The 16,102-nt window shown below is 41.5% G+C and overlaps 1 protein-coding gene across 7 annotated transcripts in view; it reads left to right on the forward strand.

The window, feature by feature from the left end:
* The first annotated feature begins 50 nt into the window (after positions 1-50).
* Positions 51-16,102, forward strand: part of LOC128691458 (FH1/FH2 domain-containing protein 1-like) — a 57,756-nt gene continuing 41,704 nt past the window's right edge. For 2 of the 7 annotated variants that reach the window (XR_011394306.1, XR_011394308.1), the window contains exons 1-2: positions 1,769-1,929; positions 12,901-13,076. Coding sequence is in view for 1 of the 7 variants with exons in the window: in XM_070102654.1 (XP_069958755.1) it covers positions 1,870-1,929 (60 nt within the window). In the remaining 6 variants the exon portion in view is untranslated. Of the gene's footprint in view, positions 1,930-12,900; positions 13,077-16,102 lie in introns of all 7 variants that reach the window. The other 5 variants (XM_070102652.1, XR_011394310.1, XR_011394309.1 and 2 more) reach the window with 5 other exon arrangements.

The raw sequence follows: 16,102 nt of genomic DNA on the forward strand, positions 1-16,102 counted from the left end.
TTTATACAAAATATAAAAGAACAAATATACAGTGCACTCTTGCTTTCTTTTAAATTATTAATGTGAAACCATTATGGTGTTGATAGGGGTGGCCACCTCTTTCAATTTTTTATAATTATGGTACTTACTGGAAACTGCTGTTCACACCCACAAAATGCTACTTTTCTACAGTAATCAACATAAACAATTATGTCATGCCTTACACATTCCCATGAATGATATTATACATTTCTCAATACATACAGCTTGCTTGGCTATTTTGCATTTGTTATTGTGTAAAACTTTTATATCTTAATGTAATAACTGTTATTCTAACTATACAGTATATAATGAAAACAACCCAGTTCCATATAATGGTGGGCCCTGCTTAAACAGCAGGTTAGCTTCCGGGGTAATGATGTTAAAACAGCCCAGTTCCATATAATGGTCGGCCCTGCTTAAACAGCAGGTTAGCTTCCGGGGTAATGATGTTAAAACAGCCCAGTTCCATATAATGGTCGGCCCTGCTTAAACAGCAGGTTAGTTTCTGGGGTAATGATGTTAAAACAACCCAGTTCCATATAATGGTGGGCCCTGCTTAAACAGCAGGTTAGTTTCCGGGGTAATGATGTTAAAACAACCCAGTTCCATATAATGGTGGGCCCTGCTTAAACAGCAGGTTAGTTTCCGGGGTAATGATGTTAAAACAACCCAGTTCCATATAATGGTGGGCCCTGCTTAAACAGCAGGTTAGCTTCCTGGGTAATGATGTTAAAACAACCCAGTTCCATATAATGGTGGGCTCCGCTTAGCAGGTTAGCTTCCGGGGTAATGATGTAAAAACAGCCCAGTTCCATATAATGGTCGGCCCTGCTTAAACAGCAGGTTAGCTTCCGGGGTAATGATGTTAAAAACAAATTTGATGAAAAATGAAACATAGCAGTTTTCACTTTCAAATGCATATAAAAGCCTGATAACATGTTTACAATATCATATATTAAGTGAACAATACAGCTAGGTCTAAAAAAAAACATATACATTCTCTCCTCACTTAGCAACATACTCGTTTACTAATGCCTCGGACTTATGATGGGCTATCTGACCAGTGTGGATACCTAAATAATGTATATTAGAGCTGATTTCCTCTTATTCTTTTATTTCAATAACAGTACATTATTGTATAAACAGTTAAAAATATACCAGATATGTTATAAATGGTGCAAAGATGGTTGACACAAACTCACTACTATTATAGTATGATCCTCACTTAGCGACGAATTTGTTTAACAACGTGGTCTCAGGAACGGAACTCTGTTGTTAAGTGAGGAGAGGCTGTACAGTACACACAATACTTACCTTAAAATACTTTTTGTCCTTAGCTTATAATGAGTGGTAAATATATTTATTGTATGAAATCTGAATAAATAAAGAATTAGTATAATTGAAAACTGCTGCATTTATGAAATGTCATAAAGCAAAGTGCTGTAAAGTGGGGCCTGCCTGTACTATATGGTGCTTCAGTGTAATAACATTAACCACACATTGATCAGAAATATGTTATGACTTTGCAAAGAAATGATTTATTATGTTAGTAAATTTTTTCATGGAACTCAATGAGTAACATTGATTTCTTAACATTTATTGTTTGGTATGCATAAGACAAAAGTAGAGCAGGCCAGTTCAGCGTTAAATGCTTGTCAGCTTCTGACTTAAGTACAGTATAATTATATTTTGCAAAGTTAATTCCAAAAGATAGTGATGCTAAATTGAGTTTAAAGTTTGGCATATGTTTTTTTCTGCATGTACACAATTCTCCTCCTGAAGTGAGAAACAAGATGGCCATTGCAAGACACTTCCTAGATTACTGTGAGAAAGCCAATAAAAGAATTTATGCCAGCAACTGGTGTGGTTTACACACATTCTAGGCTCCTCTACATAACAACTGACTGGGTAAATATTGAAGTTATTGTTCATTAAAACTGTAAAAGAATTTCAGTGCAGACAGATTAGACGTTCAAGATTACATTATTTTGTTGCATATACATACCCCATTTTGTATGTCTATTTATGTCAGCTGGAGACAAGTAAAATCAAACGTAGATCTACGTTCGGAGTGCTACACGAGCGAACATAGATCTAAGTTTGGACAGTTTAAGGGTTAAATATTATATTGTAGTACGTATGCAGGGTAAGCAGAAATTATAAGGTTGAAATTAGTCATAATTGGGGAAGAAAAAGAGTGGTTAAGGATTGAACGTACAAAGTTCCAGGAACAAAAAGAGTTAGAAATGTTTAGGGCTCAAGAAAGTAACAAGGAGAGGCAGTTTGCTTCTCAACAAGCCACAATAAATAGAGTAGAGGCATTTAATTTGGACAGAGTCATAAAATTTGTGCCAAATTTCCTAAAGATGCAGACCAGTTTTTCCTGTTGTTTGAAAGGATGGTCAGATCCCAAGATTGGCCGGACAAGAAATGGGTGACATTAGTACGAACCCAGTTAATTGGTAAAGGGTTACAAGCAGTTAGTTCTCTAGAGGAATGGGACTTTTCTGATTATAATAAACTGATGGAGGTAGTTTTACTTGCTTATCAGATGTTGCCAGAAAGGTATCAGCACAAGTTTAGTGGACTAAAGTTTCAGGCAGGTCAGTTTTTGGTGGAATATGGTTAGAAGTTGTTGCTTATAAACACGGGGTGTCGCTCAAAAGGTGTGGTAGACAATTATGAGGGTGTACTTTCCCTAATTTTGTTAGAGGATCTTTTGAGAAATGTTCCTACTGATCTTAAGGTATATCTTGAGGAGAAGGATCTTGATGATTTTAATCATGCTTTACAGCTGGGTGATAGATTTTTAGCTAACCAAAAACTTGATAGTAGTTACCACCCAGAACTTATTAATGCATGTAATGGTAAGTTTTCTCCACCCACCAGTAGGATTAAGAAATTTCAGAAGTTTAAGCCGCATTTTTCAGCCTCATAACCACCAGAGTTTTAATAACCTTAATTCTCCAGTACATGCCCAGGAAAGTTTTAAGTCAGCTGTCACAGGTCCAGGAATACAGGGAACATGTAGGAAGAGCCCAGTTCCCCAGGGACAAGGGCCCCAGCCTATGCCAAGTGGGCAGGGGGCTTTTTAACCTTATTACTGTACATATTACAATAAACAGGGACACCAGCCATATTACAGAAAATGCTTATGGACCAGGCTGCAGCAGATGGTTGATGATTTTGTGAAAAACAAAAATTACACTGGTTATTTAAGTGTATGTAGTTGTCTAGGGGATAATGGTTCTCATGAAAGATGCTGTTTTTAGCATCAATGCTTTCAATTGTAGATGCAGTTCTGAGCCCATTGTAGGAACAGAAACATGTTCTATGTTGACCTTACCTTGGACGAATTTTATCCAAACCTAGACAATTTATTTTATGAGGAATTCTGGACATGGCCTCATAAATCTAGTGAAAAGTCCCTGCTCATGCCTTCCTTTTCTGGGTTAGCAGAAGATATTTATGTTAAGGGGCATGATGGAGTGTCTGTCCTTTGGTCATACTACAAGGACATAAATGACAGCTCTTTGTCTGAACAAAGCCAATGAGAAGGAAGCCCACCAGAGTTGTGACGGTGTGTGGGACCCTTGTGAAGCAACAAGTCTGGTCGAAGGTGGTTCCAAGTGTGTCTTGCTGTTAAATGATTTGTTTTTTGTATCTGTAAATATTGTCCATATACAATGGAACCTTACTTACGAATTTAATTCATTCAGTGACCTCGTTCGTATCCTGACTTGTTCATATGCTGGATTAATTTTCCTCATTTAAATTAATTGAAATGCTATTAATTCGTTCATGGGAATTCCTGCTGTCAGGAGGCATGACAAAATAGTACTTTAGTATGATACTTTGGCTTATTTATTTATCACAATTCATCTAATATGACATAATAAACAATATTAACAACATAGAAACATGATATATACTCTAGAATTAATAAAATAGGCCATAATGTGGCAAGTGCTGGCGGTGGCAGAAAGCATCCACCATTTACTCTCCCACTCTAGTATCTTCCCAGTCCATAACCCCACACCTAGCTTGTGTTTATCTGTGATTAGTGGTGAGGTTGTTACATGTGTAACCACAGGTGTGGTCAAGACAGATGTATATATAGGTGAAGACGTGATCACTGTGGCCACGGTGGTGGTGGCAGCCAGTGGTGGTGGTGGCTTTCAGCTGGCTCACTCTCTGCTACTGCCTCACTCTGCTGCTGCTTCACTCTCTGCTGCTGCCTCACTCTGCTGCTGCCTCACTCTGCTGCTGCCTCACTCTGCTGCTGCCTCACTCTGCTGCTGCCTCACTCTGCTGCTGCCTCACTCTGCTGCTGCTGCCTCACTCTGCTGCTGCTTCACTCTCTGCTGCTGCCTCACTCTCTGCTGCTGCCTCACTCTCTGCTGCTGCCTCACTCTGCTGCTGCTTCACTCTGCTGCTGCTTCACTCTCTGCTGCTGCCTCACTCTGCTGCTGCTTCACTCTCTGCTGCTGCCTCACTCTGCTGCTGCCTCACTCTGCTGCCTCACTCTGCTGCTGCTTCACTCTCTGCTGCTGCCTCACTCTGCTGCTGCCTCACTCTGCTGCTGCTTCACTCTCTGCTGCTGCCTCACTCTCTGCTGCTGCCTCACTCTGCTGCTGCTTCACTCTCTGCTGCTGCTTCACTCTCTGCTGCTGCCTCACTCTGCTGCTGCCTCACTCTGCTGCTGCCTCACTCTGCTGCTGCCTCACTCTCTGCTGCTGCCTCACTCTCTGCTGCTGCCTCACTCTGCTGCTGCTTCACTCTCTGCTGCTGCCTCACTCTGCTGCCTCACTCTGCTGCTGCTTCACTCTCTGCTGCTGCCTCACTCTGCTGCTGCCTCACTCTGCTGCTGCCTCACTCTGCTGCTGCCTCACTCTCTGCTGCTGCCTCACTCTCTGCTGCTGCCTCACTCTGCTGCTACCTCAATCTCTGCTGCTGCCTCAATCTCTGCTGCTGCCTCACTCTGCTGCTGCCTCACTCTGCTGCTGCTGCCTCACTCTCTGCTGCTGCCTCACTCTGCTGCTACCTCAATCTCTGCTGCTGCCTCAATCTCTGCTGCTGCCTCACTCTGCTGCTGCCTCACTCTGCTGCTGCCTCACTCTGCTGCTGCCTCACTCTGCTGCTGCCTCACTCTCTGCTGCTGCCTCACTCTGCTGCTGCCTCACTCTGCTGCTGCCTCAATCTCTGCTGCTGCCTCAATCTCTGCTGCTGCCTCACTCTGCTGCTGCTTCACTCTCTGCTGCTGCCTCACTCTGCTGCTGCTTCACTCTGCTGCTGCTTCACTGTCTGCTGCTGTCTCACTCTCTGCTGCTGCCTCACTCTGCTGCTGCTTCACTCTCTGCTGCTGCCTCACTCTGCTGCTGCCTCAATCTCTGCTGCTGCCTCAATCTCTGCTGCTGCCTCAATCTCTGCTGCTGCCTCAATCTCTGCTGCTGCCTCAATCTCTGCTGCTGCCTCACTCTGCTGCTGCCCCACTCTGCTGCTGCCTCACTCTGCTGCTGCCTCACTCTCTGCTGCTGTCTTCTTCATTTCTCTACATCTTTTTCATAATTTCTAATCACTTCCTAAACTTCTTGCTGATTGTATGTGAATACTGTCTCTTCGGGTGAGGCATTGTGTAAGAAATTTGTTAGGTTAAACACAAAATTTTGCATCTCAAGGGTCTGCAGCAGTCACTCAGAGCACCATACATGTACCTTCTTTTCCTTATGACCCTTGGTTGGCACCGAGATAGTCGTGGTCTCGCAGTAGCTACAGCCACACATAGGGTTACCTTGGTTGGCACCGACATAGCCATGGTCTCGCAGTAGCCACAGCCACCCATAGGGTTACCTTGGTTGGCACCGAGATAGTCGTGGTCTCACAGTAGCTACAGCCACACATAGGGTTACCTTGGTTGGCACCGATATAGTCGTGGTCTCACAGTAGCTACAGCCACACATAGGGTTACCTTGGTTGGCACCGAGATAGTCATGGTCTCACAGTAGCTACAGCCACACATAGGGTTACCTTGGTTGGCACCGAGATAGTCGTGGTCTCACAGTAGCTACAGCCACACATAGGGTTACCTTGGTTGGCACCAAGATAGTCGTGGTCTCACAGTACCTACAGCCACACATAGGGTTACCTTGGTTGGCACCGAGATAGCCATGGTCTCACAGTAGCTACAGCCACTCATAGGGTTACCTTGGTTGGCACCAAGATAGTCGTGGTCTCACAGTACCTACAGCCACACATACGGTTACCTTGGTTGGCACCAAGATAGTCGTGGTCTCACAGTAGCTACAGCCACTCATAGGGTTACCTTGGTTGGCACCAAGATAGCCGTGGTCTCACAGTAGCTACAGCCACTCATAGGGTTACCTTGGTTGGCACCAAGATAGCCGTGGTCTCACAGTAGCTACAGCCACACATAGGGTTACCTTGGTTGGCACCGAGATAGTCGTGGTCTCACAGTAGCTACAGCCACACATAGGGTTACCTTGGTTGGCACCGAGATAGTCGTGGTCTCACAGTAGCTACAGCCACCCATAGGGTTACCTTGGTTGGCACCGAGATAGTCGTGGTCTCACAGTAGCTACAGCCACACATAGGGTTACCTTGGTTGGCACCGAGATAGTCGTGGTCTCACAGTAGCTACAGCCACACATAGGGTTACCTTGGTTGGCACCGAGATAGTCGTGGTCTCACAGTAGCTACAGCCACACATAGGGTTACCAATTTGTATTTTGAAACATTTGGCACCAAAATATGAAAAAAATTACGAAAAATGTCTAAAAATGACAACATATTATTATTACTATTATATTGTATTATTATTATTGTAATTATTTTATTATTATTATTATTATTATTATTATTATTATTATTATTATTATTATTATTATTATTATTATTATTATTATTATTATTAGTTTAAGGAACTGAAGCACAGATTCAATTCCCTAGATCAAGAGCCCTTCACCATGTACGTACTACTACTACTAATAATAATATATTTGGACATGATACATAGTTGTACAAGTAATTATAGTAGTTGGGTGTACAAAAGCACCTTGTATGTAGAACATTATGGGCAGCTTAAAATTAACTTAAAATTAACTAAGCAATGATAGGTTCAGTGGTAAAAATTACCACTGATAACAGGGATATCTTGCTACTCCTACTTACACTTTGGTCACACTTCACAGACACGCACATGCATATATATATATACATACATCTAGGTTTTTCTCCTTTTTCTAAATAGCTCTTGTTCTTCTTTATTTCTTCTATTGTCCATGGGGAAGTGGAAAAGAATCTTTCCTCCGTAAGCCATGAGTGTCGTATGAGGCGACTAAAATGCCGGGAGCAATGGGCTAGTAACCCCTTCTCCTGTAGACATTTACTAAAAAAGAGAAGAAGAAAAACTTCATAAAACTGGGATGCTTGAATGTGCGTGGATGTAGTGCGGATGACAAGAAACAGATGATTGCTGATGTTATGAATGAAAAGAAGTTGGATGTCCTGGCCCTAAGCGAAACAAAGTTGAAGGGGGTAGGGGAGTTTCGGTGGGGGGAAATAAATGGGATTAAATCTGGAGTATCTGAGAGAGTTAGAGCAAAGGAAGGGGTAGCAGTAATGTTGAAGGATCAGTTATGGAAGGAGAAAAGAGAATATGAATGTGTAAATTCAAGAATTATGTGGATTAAAGTAAAGGTTGGATGCGAAAAGTGGGTCATAATAAGCGTGTATGCACCTGGAGAAGAGAGGAATGCAGAGGAGAGAGAGAGATTTTGGGAGATGTTAAGTGAATGTATAGGAGCCTTTGAACCAAATGAGAGAGTAATTGTGGTAGGGGACCTGAATGCTAAAGTAGGAGAAACTTTTAGAGAGGGTGTGGTAGGTAAGTTTGGGGTGCAGGTGTAAATGATAATGGGAGCCCTTTGATTGAACTTTGTATAGAAAGGGGTTTAGTTATAGGTAATACATATTTTAAGAAAAAGAGGATAAATAAGTATACAAGATATGATGTAGGGCGAAATGACAGTAGTTTGTTGGATTATGTATTGGTAGATAAAAGACTGTTGAGTAGACTTCAGGATGTACATGTTTATAGAGGGGCCACAGATATATCAGATCACTTTCTAGTTGTAGCTACACTGAGAGTAAAAGGTAGATGGGATACAAGGAGAATAGAAGCATCAGGGAAGAGAGAGGTGAAGGTTTATAAACTAAAAGAGGAAGCAGTTAGGGTAAGATATAAACAGCTATTGGAGGATAGATGGGCTAATGAGAGCATAGGCAATGGGGTCGAAGAGGTATGGGGTAGGTTTAAAAATGTAGTATTAGAGTGTTCAGCAGAAGTTTGTGGTTACAGGAAAGTGGGTGCGGGAGGGAAGAGGAGCGATTGGTGGAATGCTGATGTAAAGAGAGTAGTAAGGGAGAAAAAGTTAGCATATGAGAAATTTTTACAAAGTAGAAGTGATGCAAGGAGGGAAGAGTATATGGAGAAAAAGAGAGAGGTTAAGAGAGTGGTGAAGCAAAGTAAAAAGAGAGCAAATGAGAGAGTGGGTGAGATGTTATCAACAAATTTTGTTGAAAATAAGAAAAAGTTTTGGAGTGAGATTAACAAGTTAAGAAAGCCTAGAGAACAAATGGATTTGTCAGTTAAAAATAGGAGAGGAGAGTTATTAAATGGAGAGTTAGAGGTATTGGGAAGATGGAGGGAATATTTTGAGGAATTGTTAAATGTTGATGAAGATAGGGAAGCTGTGATTTCGTGTATAGGGCAAGGAGGAATAACATCTTGTAGGAGTGAGGAAGAGCCAGTTGTGAGTGTGGGGGAAGTTCGTGAGGCAGTAGGTAAAATGAAAGGGGGTAAGGCAGCCGGGATTGATGGGATAAAGATAGAAATGTTAAAAGCAGGTGGGGATATAGTTTTGGAGTGGTTGGTGCAATTATTTCATAAATGTATGGAAGAGGGTAAGGTACCTAGGGATTGGCAGAGAGCATGCATAGTTCCTTTGTATAAAGGCAAAGGGGATAAAAGAGAGTGCAAAAATTATAGGGGGATAAGTCTGTTGAGTGTACCTGGTAAAGTGTATGGTAGAGTTATAATTGAAAGAATTAAGAGTAAGACGGAGAATAGGATAGCAGATGAACAAGGAGGCTTTAGGAAAGGTAGGGGGTGTGTGGACCAGGTGTTTACAGTGAAACATATAAGTGAACAGTATTTAGATAAGGCTAAAGAGGTCTTTGTGGCATTTATGGATTTGGAAAAGGCGTATGACAGGGTGGATAGGGGGGCAATGTGGCAGATGTTGCAAGTGTATGGTGTAGGAGGTAGGTTACTGAAAGCAGTGAAGAGTTTTTACGAGGATAGTGAGGCTCAAGTTAGAGTATGTAGGAAAGAGGGAAATTTTTTCCCAGTAAAAGTAGGCCTTAGACAAGGATGTGTGATGTCACCGTGGTTGTTTAATATATTTATAGATGGGGTTGTAAGAGAAGTAAATGCGAGGGTCTTGGCAAGAGGCGTGGAGTTAAAAGATAAAGAATCACACACAAAGTGGGAGTTGGCACAGCTGCTCTTTGCTGATGACACTGTGCTCTTGGGAGATTCTGAAGAGAAGCTGCAGAGATTGGTGGATGAATTTGGTAGGGTGTGCAAAAGAAGAAAATTAAAGGTGAATACAGGAAAGAGTAAGGTTATGAGGATAACAAAAAGATTAGGTGATGAAAGATTGAATATCAGATTGGAGGGAGAGAGTATGGAGGAGGTGAACGTATTCAGATATTTGGGAGTGGACGTGTCAGCGGATGGGTCTATGAAAGATGAGGTGAATCATAGAATTGATGAGGGAAAAAGAGTGAGTGGTGCACTTAGGAGTCTGTGGAGACAAAGAACTTTGTCCTTGGAGGCAAAGAGGGGAATGTATGAGAGTATAGTTTTACCAACGCTCTTATATGGGTGTGAAGCGCGGGTGATGAATGTTGCAGCGAGGAGAAGGCTGGAGGCAGTGGAGATGTCATGTCTGAGGGCAATGTGTGGTGTGAATATAATGCAGAGAATTCGTAGTTTGGAAGTTAGGAGGAGGTGCGGGATTACCAAAACTGTTGTCCAGAGGGCTGAGGAAGGGTTGTTGAGGTGGTTCGGACATGTGGAGAGAATGGAGCGAAACAGAATGACTTCAAGAGTGTATCAGTCTGTAGTGGAAGGAAGGCGGGGTAGGGGTCGGCCTAGGAAGGGTTGGAGGGAGGGGGTAAAGGAGGTTTTGTGTGCGAGGGGCTTGGACTTCCAGCAGGCATGCGTGAGCGTGTTTGATAGGAGTGAATGGAGACAAATGGTTTTTAATACTTGACGTGCTGTTGGAGTGTGAGCAAAGTAACATTTATGAAGGGATTCAGGGAAACCGGCAGGCCGGACTTGAGTCCTGGAGATGGGAAGTACAGTGCCTGCACTCTGAAGGAGGGGTGTTAATGTTGCAGTTTAAAAACTGTAGTGTAAAGCAACCTTCTGGCAAGACAGTGATGGAGTGAATGATGGTGAAAGTTTTTCTTTTTCAGGCCACCCTGCCTTGGTGGGAATCGGCCAGTGTGATAATAAAAACATCTCCTTACCAACCTCAACAGAACACATGACCATAACACAAGGCACAGATCACTCTTTGATGTTCCTCGTGTCCATCTCACGCTATGCAAAAACTCAATGCACATAAAAGGCCCTAAAATCTGGAATTCATTACCTGTAAATATAAAAGAAACACTACCTGTTTATAAATTCAAGTCTCTTCTCAAAGATCACTTACTCACCCAAAACCAAATAAATACTGAATAACTGAACCTTATAAATTGTATACGTGTATCTTAAATGTTTCTCACAATTATATCACATAAATGTTAAACCTGAAACCCAATCTAACTTTATTATTTTTTAAATACACTACCTAACAGAATACTCCATTCGACTGAATGTACAGCAATGCATGCAACCATATGACCTGTCTTTGTAATACTCATTTGTGCTCTATAGTTATCTGTTTACAATAATGTTTTATCACTGATTACATCATTGCTTAGTTAATCTTAAGTTAATTTTAAGCCAGCCGATAATGCTATGCATAAAAGTGGCTTTGGCATGCTGCTCTTACCTGTATTATTTTGTACCTCTGTATGTATGCTCAAATTACTAAATAAATAAATAAATTGTAACCTTAGCAAAGAAATAAATATTTTATTTATTTATTTATTTAACCCCAAATCCTGAGGTGTCTCCTGGTGTCACAAAATATTTGAAAAAAAAAAAAAAAATTCTTATGAAATGATAGAGAATCTTTTCCCGATGGTAATGACACCAAAAGTACGAAATTTGATGGAAAATTTACGGAATTATGCTCACGGGAAGTTAGCGACCTCGGCGATATTTACGAATCGTCGATTTCACCCACTTTGAGCCCTATTTTCGGCTAATTCCATTCTTCCAGTCGACCAAACTCATAACTATTTCTTTAGAATTCCATTTGTATTATTGATTGGGTACAAAAAACTGCCCATTTACTGATTTCAACTACCCAATAAAGTGGTCAGAAATTGGCAATTTGGCCAATTTCGTGCAAATTAAAAAATATGCCAATTTCAAAATAGGGTCCAGAATGAACAATGCAGACATTTCTGGCTCTAAAATAGCATTTTCTTTGTTCATCAGTCATGTCTCCAGGCCCCTCTGATAATACTCTTGCTTTCTATTTTGAATTTTTACTCAAAAAATAGAAGATTTACTGTTATGCAGACTACTGCAATATTGTAATAATTGTATAAATAATGTCAACCCGTTCATGACTGCATATTAGAATGGCTACTTGGACATTTATTGGACAATGACGTCATTTGTATACTCTTGAACATCGGCAAAAATCAAACATTACCCCTACTTTGAGCTCCATTTCAAGGTCCTTTTCATAGTAAAACCAATCAAGATCACCTCTATTTCTATAATATGTTTTCCATTCTATCAAATGTGACTACAAAAACGAGAATATAACCATAAAAACTATACGAAAGTACACCTCAAAGTCGGCGTTTTAATCCAAAAACACAGAATTTTTTTCCTCATTATGCACTGCGTGCTGCAGGATTTTTTTTATATAGTGTACATTGACCACACAGACCCATTCTCTCACATATGGGCCTACCAGCTTTCTCCTGCTTGATTTGAAGCCGCTAGAATTTTTGAGTATATATACATCAAACACATTGGCTCGTAAGACGTAAACATTCGACCGAAACAGTCAAAGGGTTAAGGAACCTCCCTTGAGGGGGAAGAATGCATCCTGAAATTTCGTTCATATCCAGAAGTAAAAAATTGACCAAATAACTGTTCGTATCCTGAAAAGTTCGCATGGTGGGGCGTTTGTAAGCAGAGGTTCCACTGTAATTGCTGCTGTCATTAGCTCATTCATTTCTACCTAGTTTATCTTGATATAAGCAAGTGAGCTGGCAAAAAATGCAACTCTTGTATTCTTTATATATAGGGAGGGGGTGGGTGCTTGTGCTAAAGTGTTAATGTGGTTTGCATGATCTTCTCTATAGACAGTATTGCATTGTAAACTTGCAGTGTTGTTGCATTCTTCTGCTTCAGTAACATAGTGTTTGAACCTGAGATTTCAGCTGCATTATCTCTACAAACCTCCCTACAGTATAGTATTGCAAATCTGCAAAGTCATGTGGTTGCAATTTGTGTTGCAATAAATGTATTTAATGGTTATCATTTTCTTATAATGCTGGTGGATTATGTCACCCACACTATAAAGAACCTAAACCGGCTTCTTCAGAGGTTCTTTTTTTGTGTGTGTGGTCTCTTAACATGTTTTTTTTTCTTCCCAGGAACATTGTAGGGGCAGAGATCATCATAGATCATTGATGGACCTGTGAACTGGAAAACAAAACCTTCCTGAAAACCAACAATGATGAAAAGACAATAAAATGACCGCAGCAATCTTCACCTGATCACATGAAGGTCGCTGCCCCTACAAAAGGCAACTAGAGGAAAGAACTGTATGGTATGCAAGGCACCTAAAATGGAGGAATATAGCAAATAATATTGTTGCAGTAATAACACCAGGAGGCAGCTCTGATGAAAACTCACACTCACACGAGCTTTTAAATCTCTGCACAAAATTCAATTTAAACCAGCAAATAATAGAGCCTACTAGACTGGAGAATACACTAGACCTCATCTTCACTAACAATGATGATCTGATAAGAAATGTCACCATATCAAAAACAATATACTCAGATCACAACATAATTGAGGTTCAGACATGTATGCGTGGAGCCCCAGACCGACAAAATGAGACTAGTCACGAGGGAGCATTCACCAAATTCAACTTCAATAACAAAAACATAAAGTGGGACCAAGTAAACCAAGTCCTAACCGATATAAGCTGGGAAGATATACTAAGCAACACAGACCCAAACTTATGCCTAGAACAGATTAACTCGGTGGCACTCGATGTATGCACAAGGCTTATTCCTCTAAGAAAAAGGAGGAGTAGATGTAAAATAGAAAGAGACAGGCGCTCCCTTTACAGGCGACGGAAAAGAATAACAGAGTGGCTAAAAGAGGTCAATATATCTGAAATGCGCAGGGAGACACTGGTCAGAGAAATAGCAAGCATCGAACTTAAGCTAAAAGAATCCTTTAGGAGTCAGGAATCGCGGGAAGAACTAAAAGCCATAAATGAAATCAAAAGAAACCCAAAGTATTTCTTCTCCTATGCCAAATCAAAATCGAGAACAACGTCCAGTATTGGGCCCCTACTTAAACAAGATGGGTCCTACACAGATGACAGCAAGGAAATGAGTGAGCTACTCAAGTCCCAATATGACTTGGTTTTTAGCAAGCCGCTAACCTGACTGAGAGTCGAAGACCAAAATGAATTTTTTATGAGAGAGCCACAAAATTTGATTAACACAAGCCTATCCGATGTTATCCTGACGCCAAATGACTTCGAACAGGCGATAAATGACATGCCCATGCACTCTGCCCCAGGGCCAGACTCATGGAACTCTGTGTTCATCAAGAACTGCAAGAAGCCCCTATCACGAGCCTTTTCCATCCTATGGAGAGGGAGCATGGACACGGGGGTCGTCCCTCAGTTACTAAAAACAACAGACATAGCCCCACTCCACAAAGGGGGCAGTAAAGCAACAGCAAAGAACTACAGACCAATAGCACTAACATCCCATATCATAAAAATCTTTGAAAGGGTCCTAAGAAGCAAGATCACCACCCATCTAGAAACCCATCAGTTACACAACCCAGGGCAACATGGGTTTAGAACAGGTCGCTCCTGTCTGTCTCAACTACTGGATCACTACGACAAGGTCCTAAATGCACTAGAAGACAAAAAGAATGCAGATGTAATATACAGTGGACCCCCGCATAACGATGGCATCACATAGCGATTATTTCGCATACCGCTTACTTTAATTGCAAAAATTTTGCCTCACATACCGCTTAAAAACCCGCTTACCGATTTTCGTCCGAGACGCGCTCACATGTTCCGCCGGTGGCATTGTTTACCAGCCAGCCTCCGCGGTAACATCCAAGCATACAATCGGAATATTTCGTATTATTACAGTGTTTTCGGTGCTTTTTCTGGAAAATAAGTGACCATGGGCCCCAAGAAAGCTTCTAGTGCCAACCCTACAGCAATAAGGGTGAGAATTACAATAGAGATGAAGAAAAAGATCATTGATAAGTATGAAAGTGGAGTGCATGTCTCCGAGCTGGCCAGGTTGTATAATAAACCCCAATCAACCATCGCTACTATTGGTGGTACAGCTGCTGCTGCTGCTGCACTGTCAGCTGCTGCTGCTGCTGCACTGTCAGCTGCTGCTGCTGCTGCACTGTCAGCTGCTGCTGCTGCTGTAGCACCGTTGTTGGTGTGGCTTATTGAGAATACCAAGAAACAATTAACCCCAGAGGATTTGCCACCCAGGATAACCCAAAAAAGTCAGTGTCATCGAAGACTGTCTAACTTATTTCCATTGGGGTCCTTAATCTTGTCTCCCAGGATGCAACCCACACAAGTCGACTAACACCCAGGTGAACAGGGAAAAATGCCTGGAACTAGTGCTCATATTGGTGAATTTAAAGCCAGCAAAGGTTGGTTTGAGAGATTTAAGAATCGTAGTGGCATACACAGTGTGATAAGGCCTGTTCTGGAAGAAAATGCCAAACAGGACCTACAGTACTCAGGAGGAAAAGGCACTCCCAGGACACAGTGTCTCATCAGTCATTGCTGCATCTTCAATAAAGGTAAGTGTCATTTATTCTTCATTTAGTAGACTAGTACATGCACAATATATACTGTGCATGTACTACTCTACTATTGTGCATGTATCCTTCTCTTTGTGTGTGGGAAAATGTATATTTCATGTGGTAAAATTTTTTTTTTCATACTTTTGGGTGTCTTGCACGGATTAATTTGATTTCCATTATTTCTTATGGGGAAAATTCATTCACATAGCGATTATTTCGCATAACAATTACCCCTCTTGCACGGATTAAAATCGTTAACCGGGGGTCCACTGTATACAGACTTTGCAAAAGCCTTCGACAAATGTGACCATGGCGTAATAGCGCACAAAATGCGCGCTAAAGGAATAACAGGAAAAGTCGGTCGATGGATCTATAATTTCCTCACTAACAGAACACAGAGAGTAGTCGTCAACAGAGTAAAGTCCGAGGCAGCTACGGTGAAAAGCTCTGTTCCACAAGGCACAGTACTAGCTCCCATCTTGTTCCTCATCCTCATATCCGACATAGACAAGGATGTCAGCCACAGCACCGTGTCTTCCTTTACAGATGACACCCGAATCTGCATGACAGTGTCTTCCATTGCAGACACTGCAAGGCTCCAGGCGGACATCAACCAAATCTTTCAGTGGGCTGCAGAAAACAATATGAAGTTCAACGATGAGAAATTTCAATTACTCAGATATGGTAAACATGAGGAAATTAAATCTTCATCAGAGTACAAAACAAATTCTGGCCACAAAATAGAGCGAAACACCAACG

The sequence above is a fragment of the Cherax quadricarinatus genome, chromosome 83, assembly GCF_038502225.1.
Source record: "Cherax quadricarinatus isolate ZL_2023a chromosome 83, ASM3850222v1, whole genome shotgun sequence".
Taxonomy (NCBI): domain Eukaryota; kingdom Metazoa; phylum Arthropoda; class Malacostraca; order Decapoda; family Parastacidae; genus Cherax; species Cherax quadricarinatus.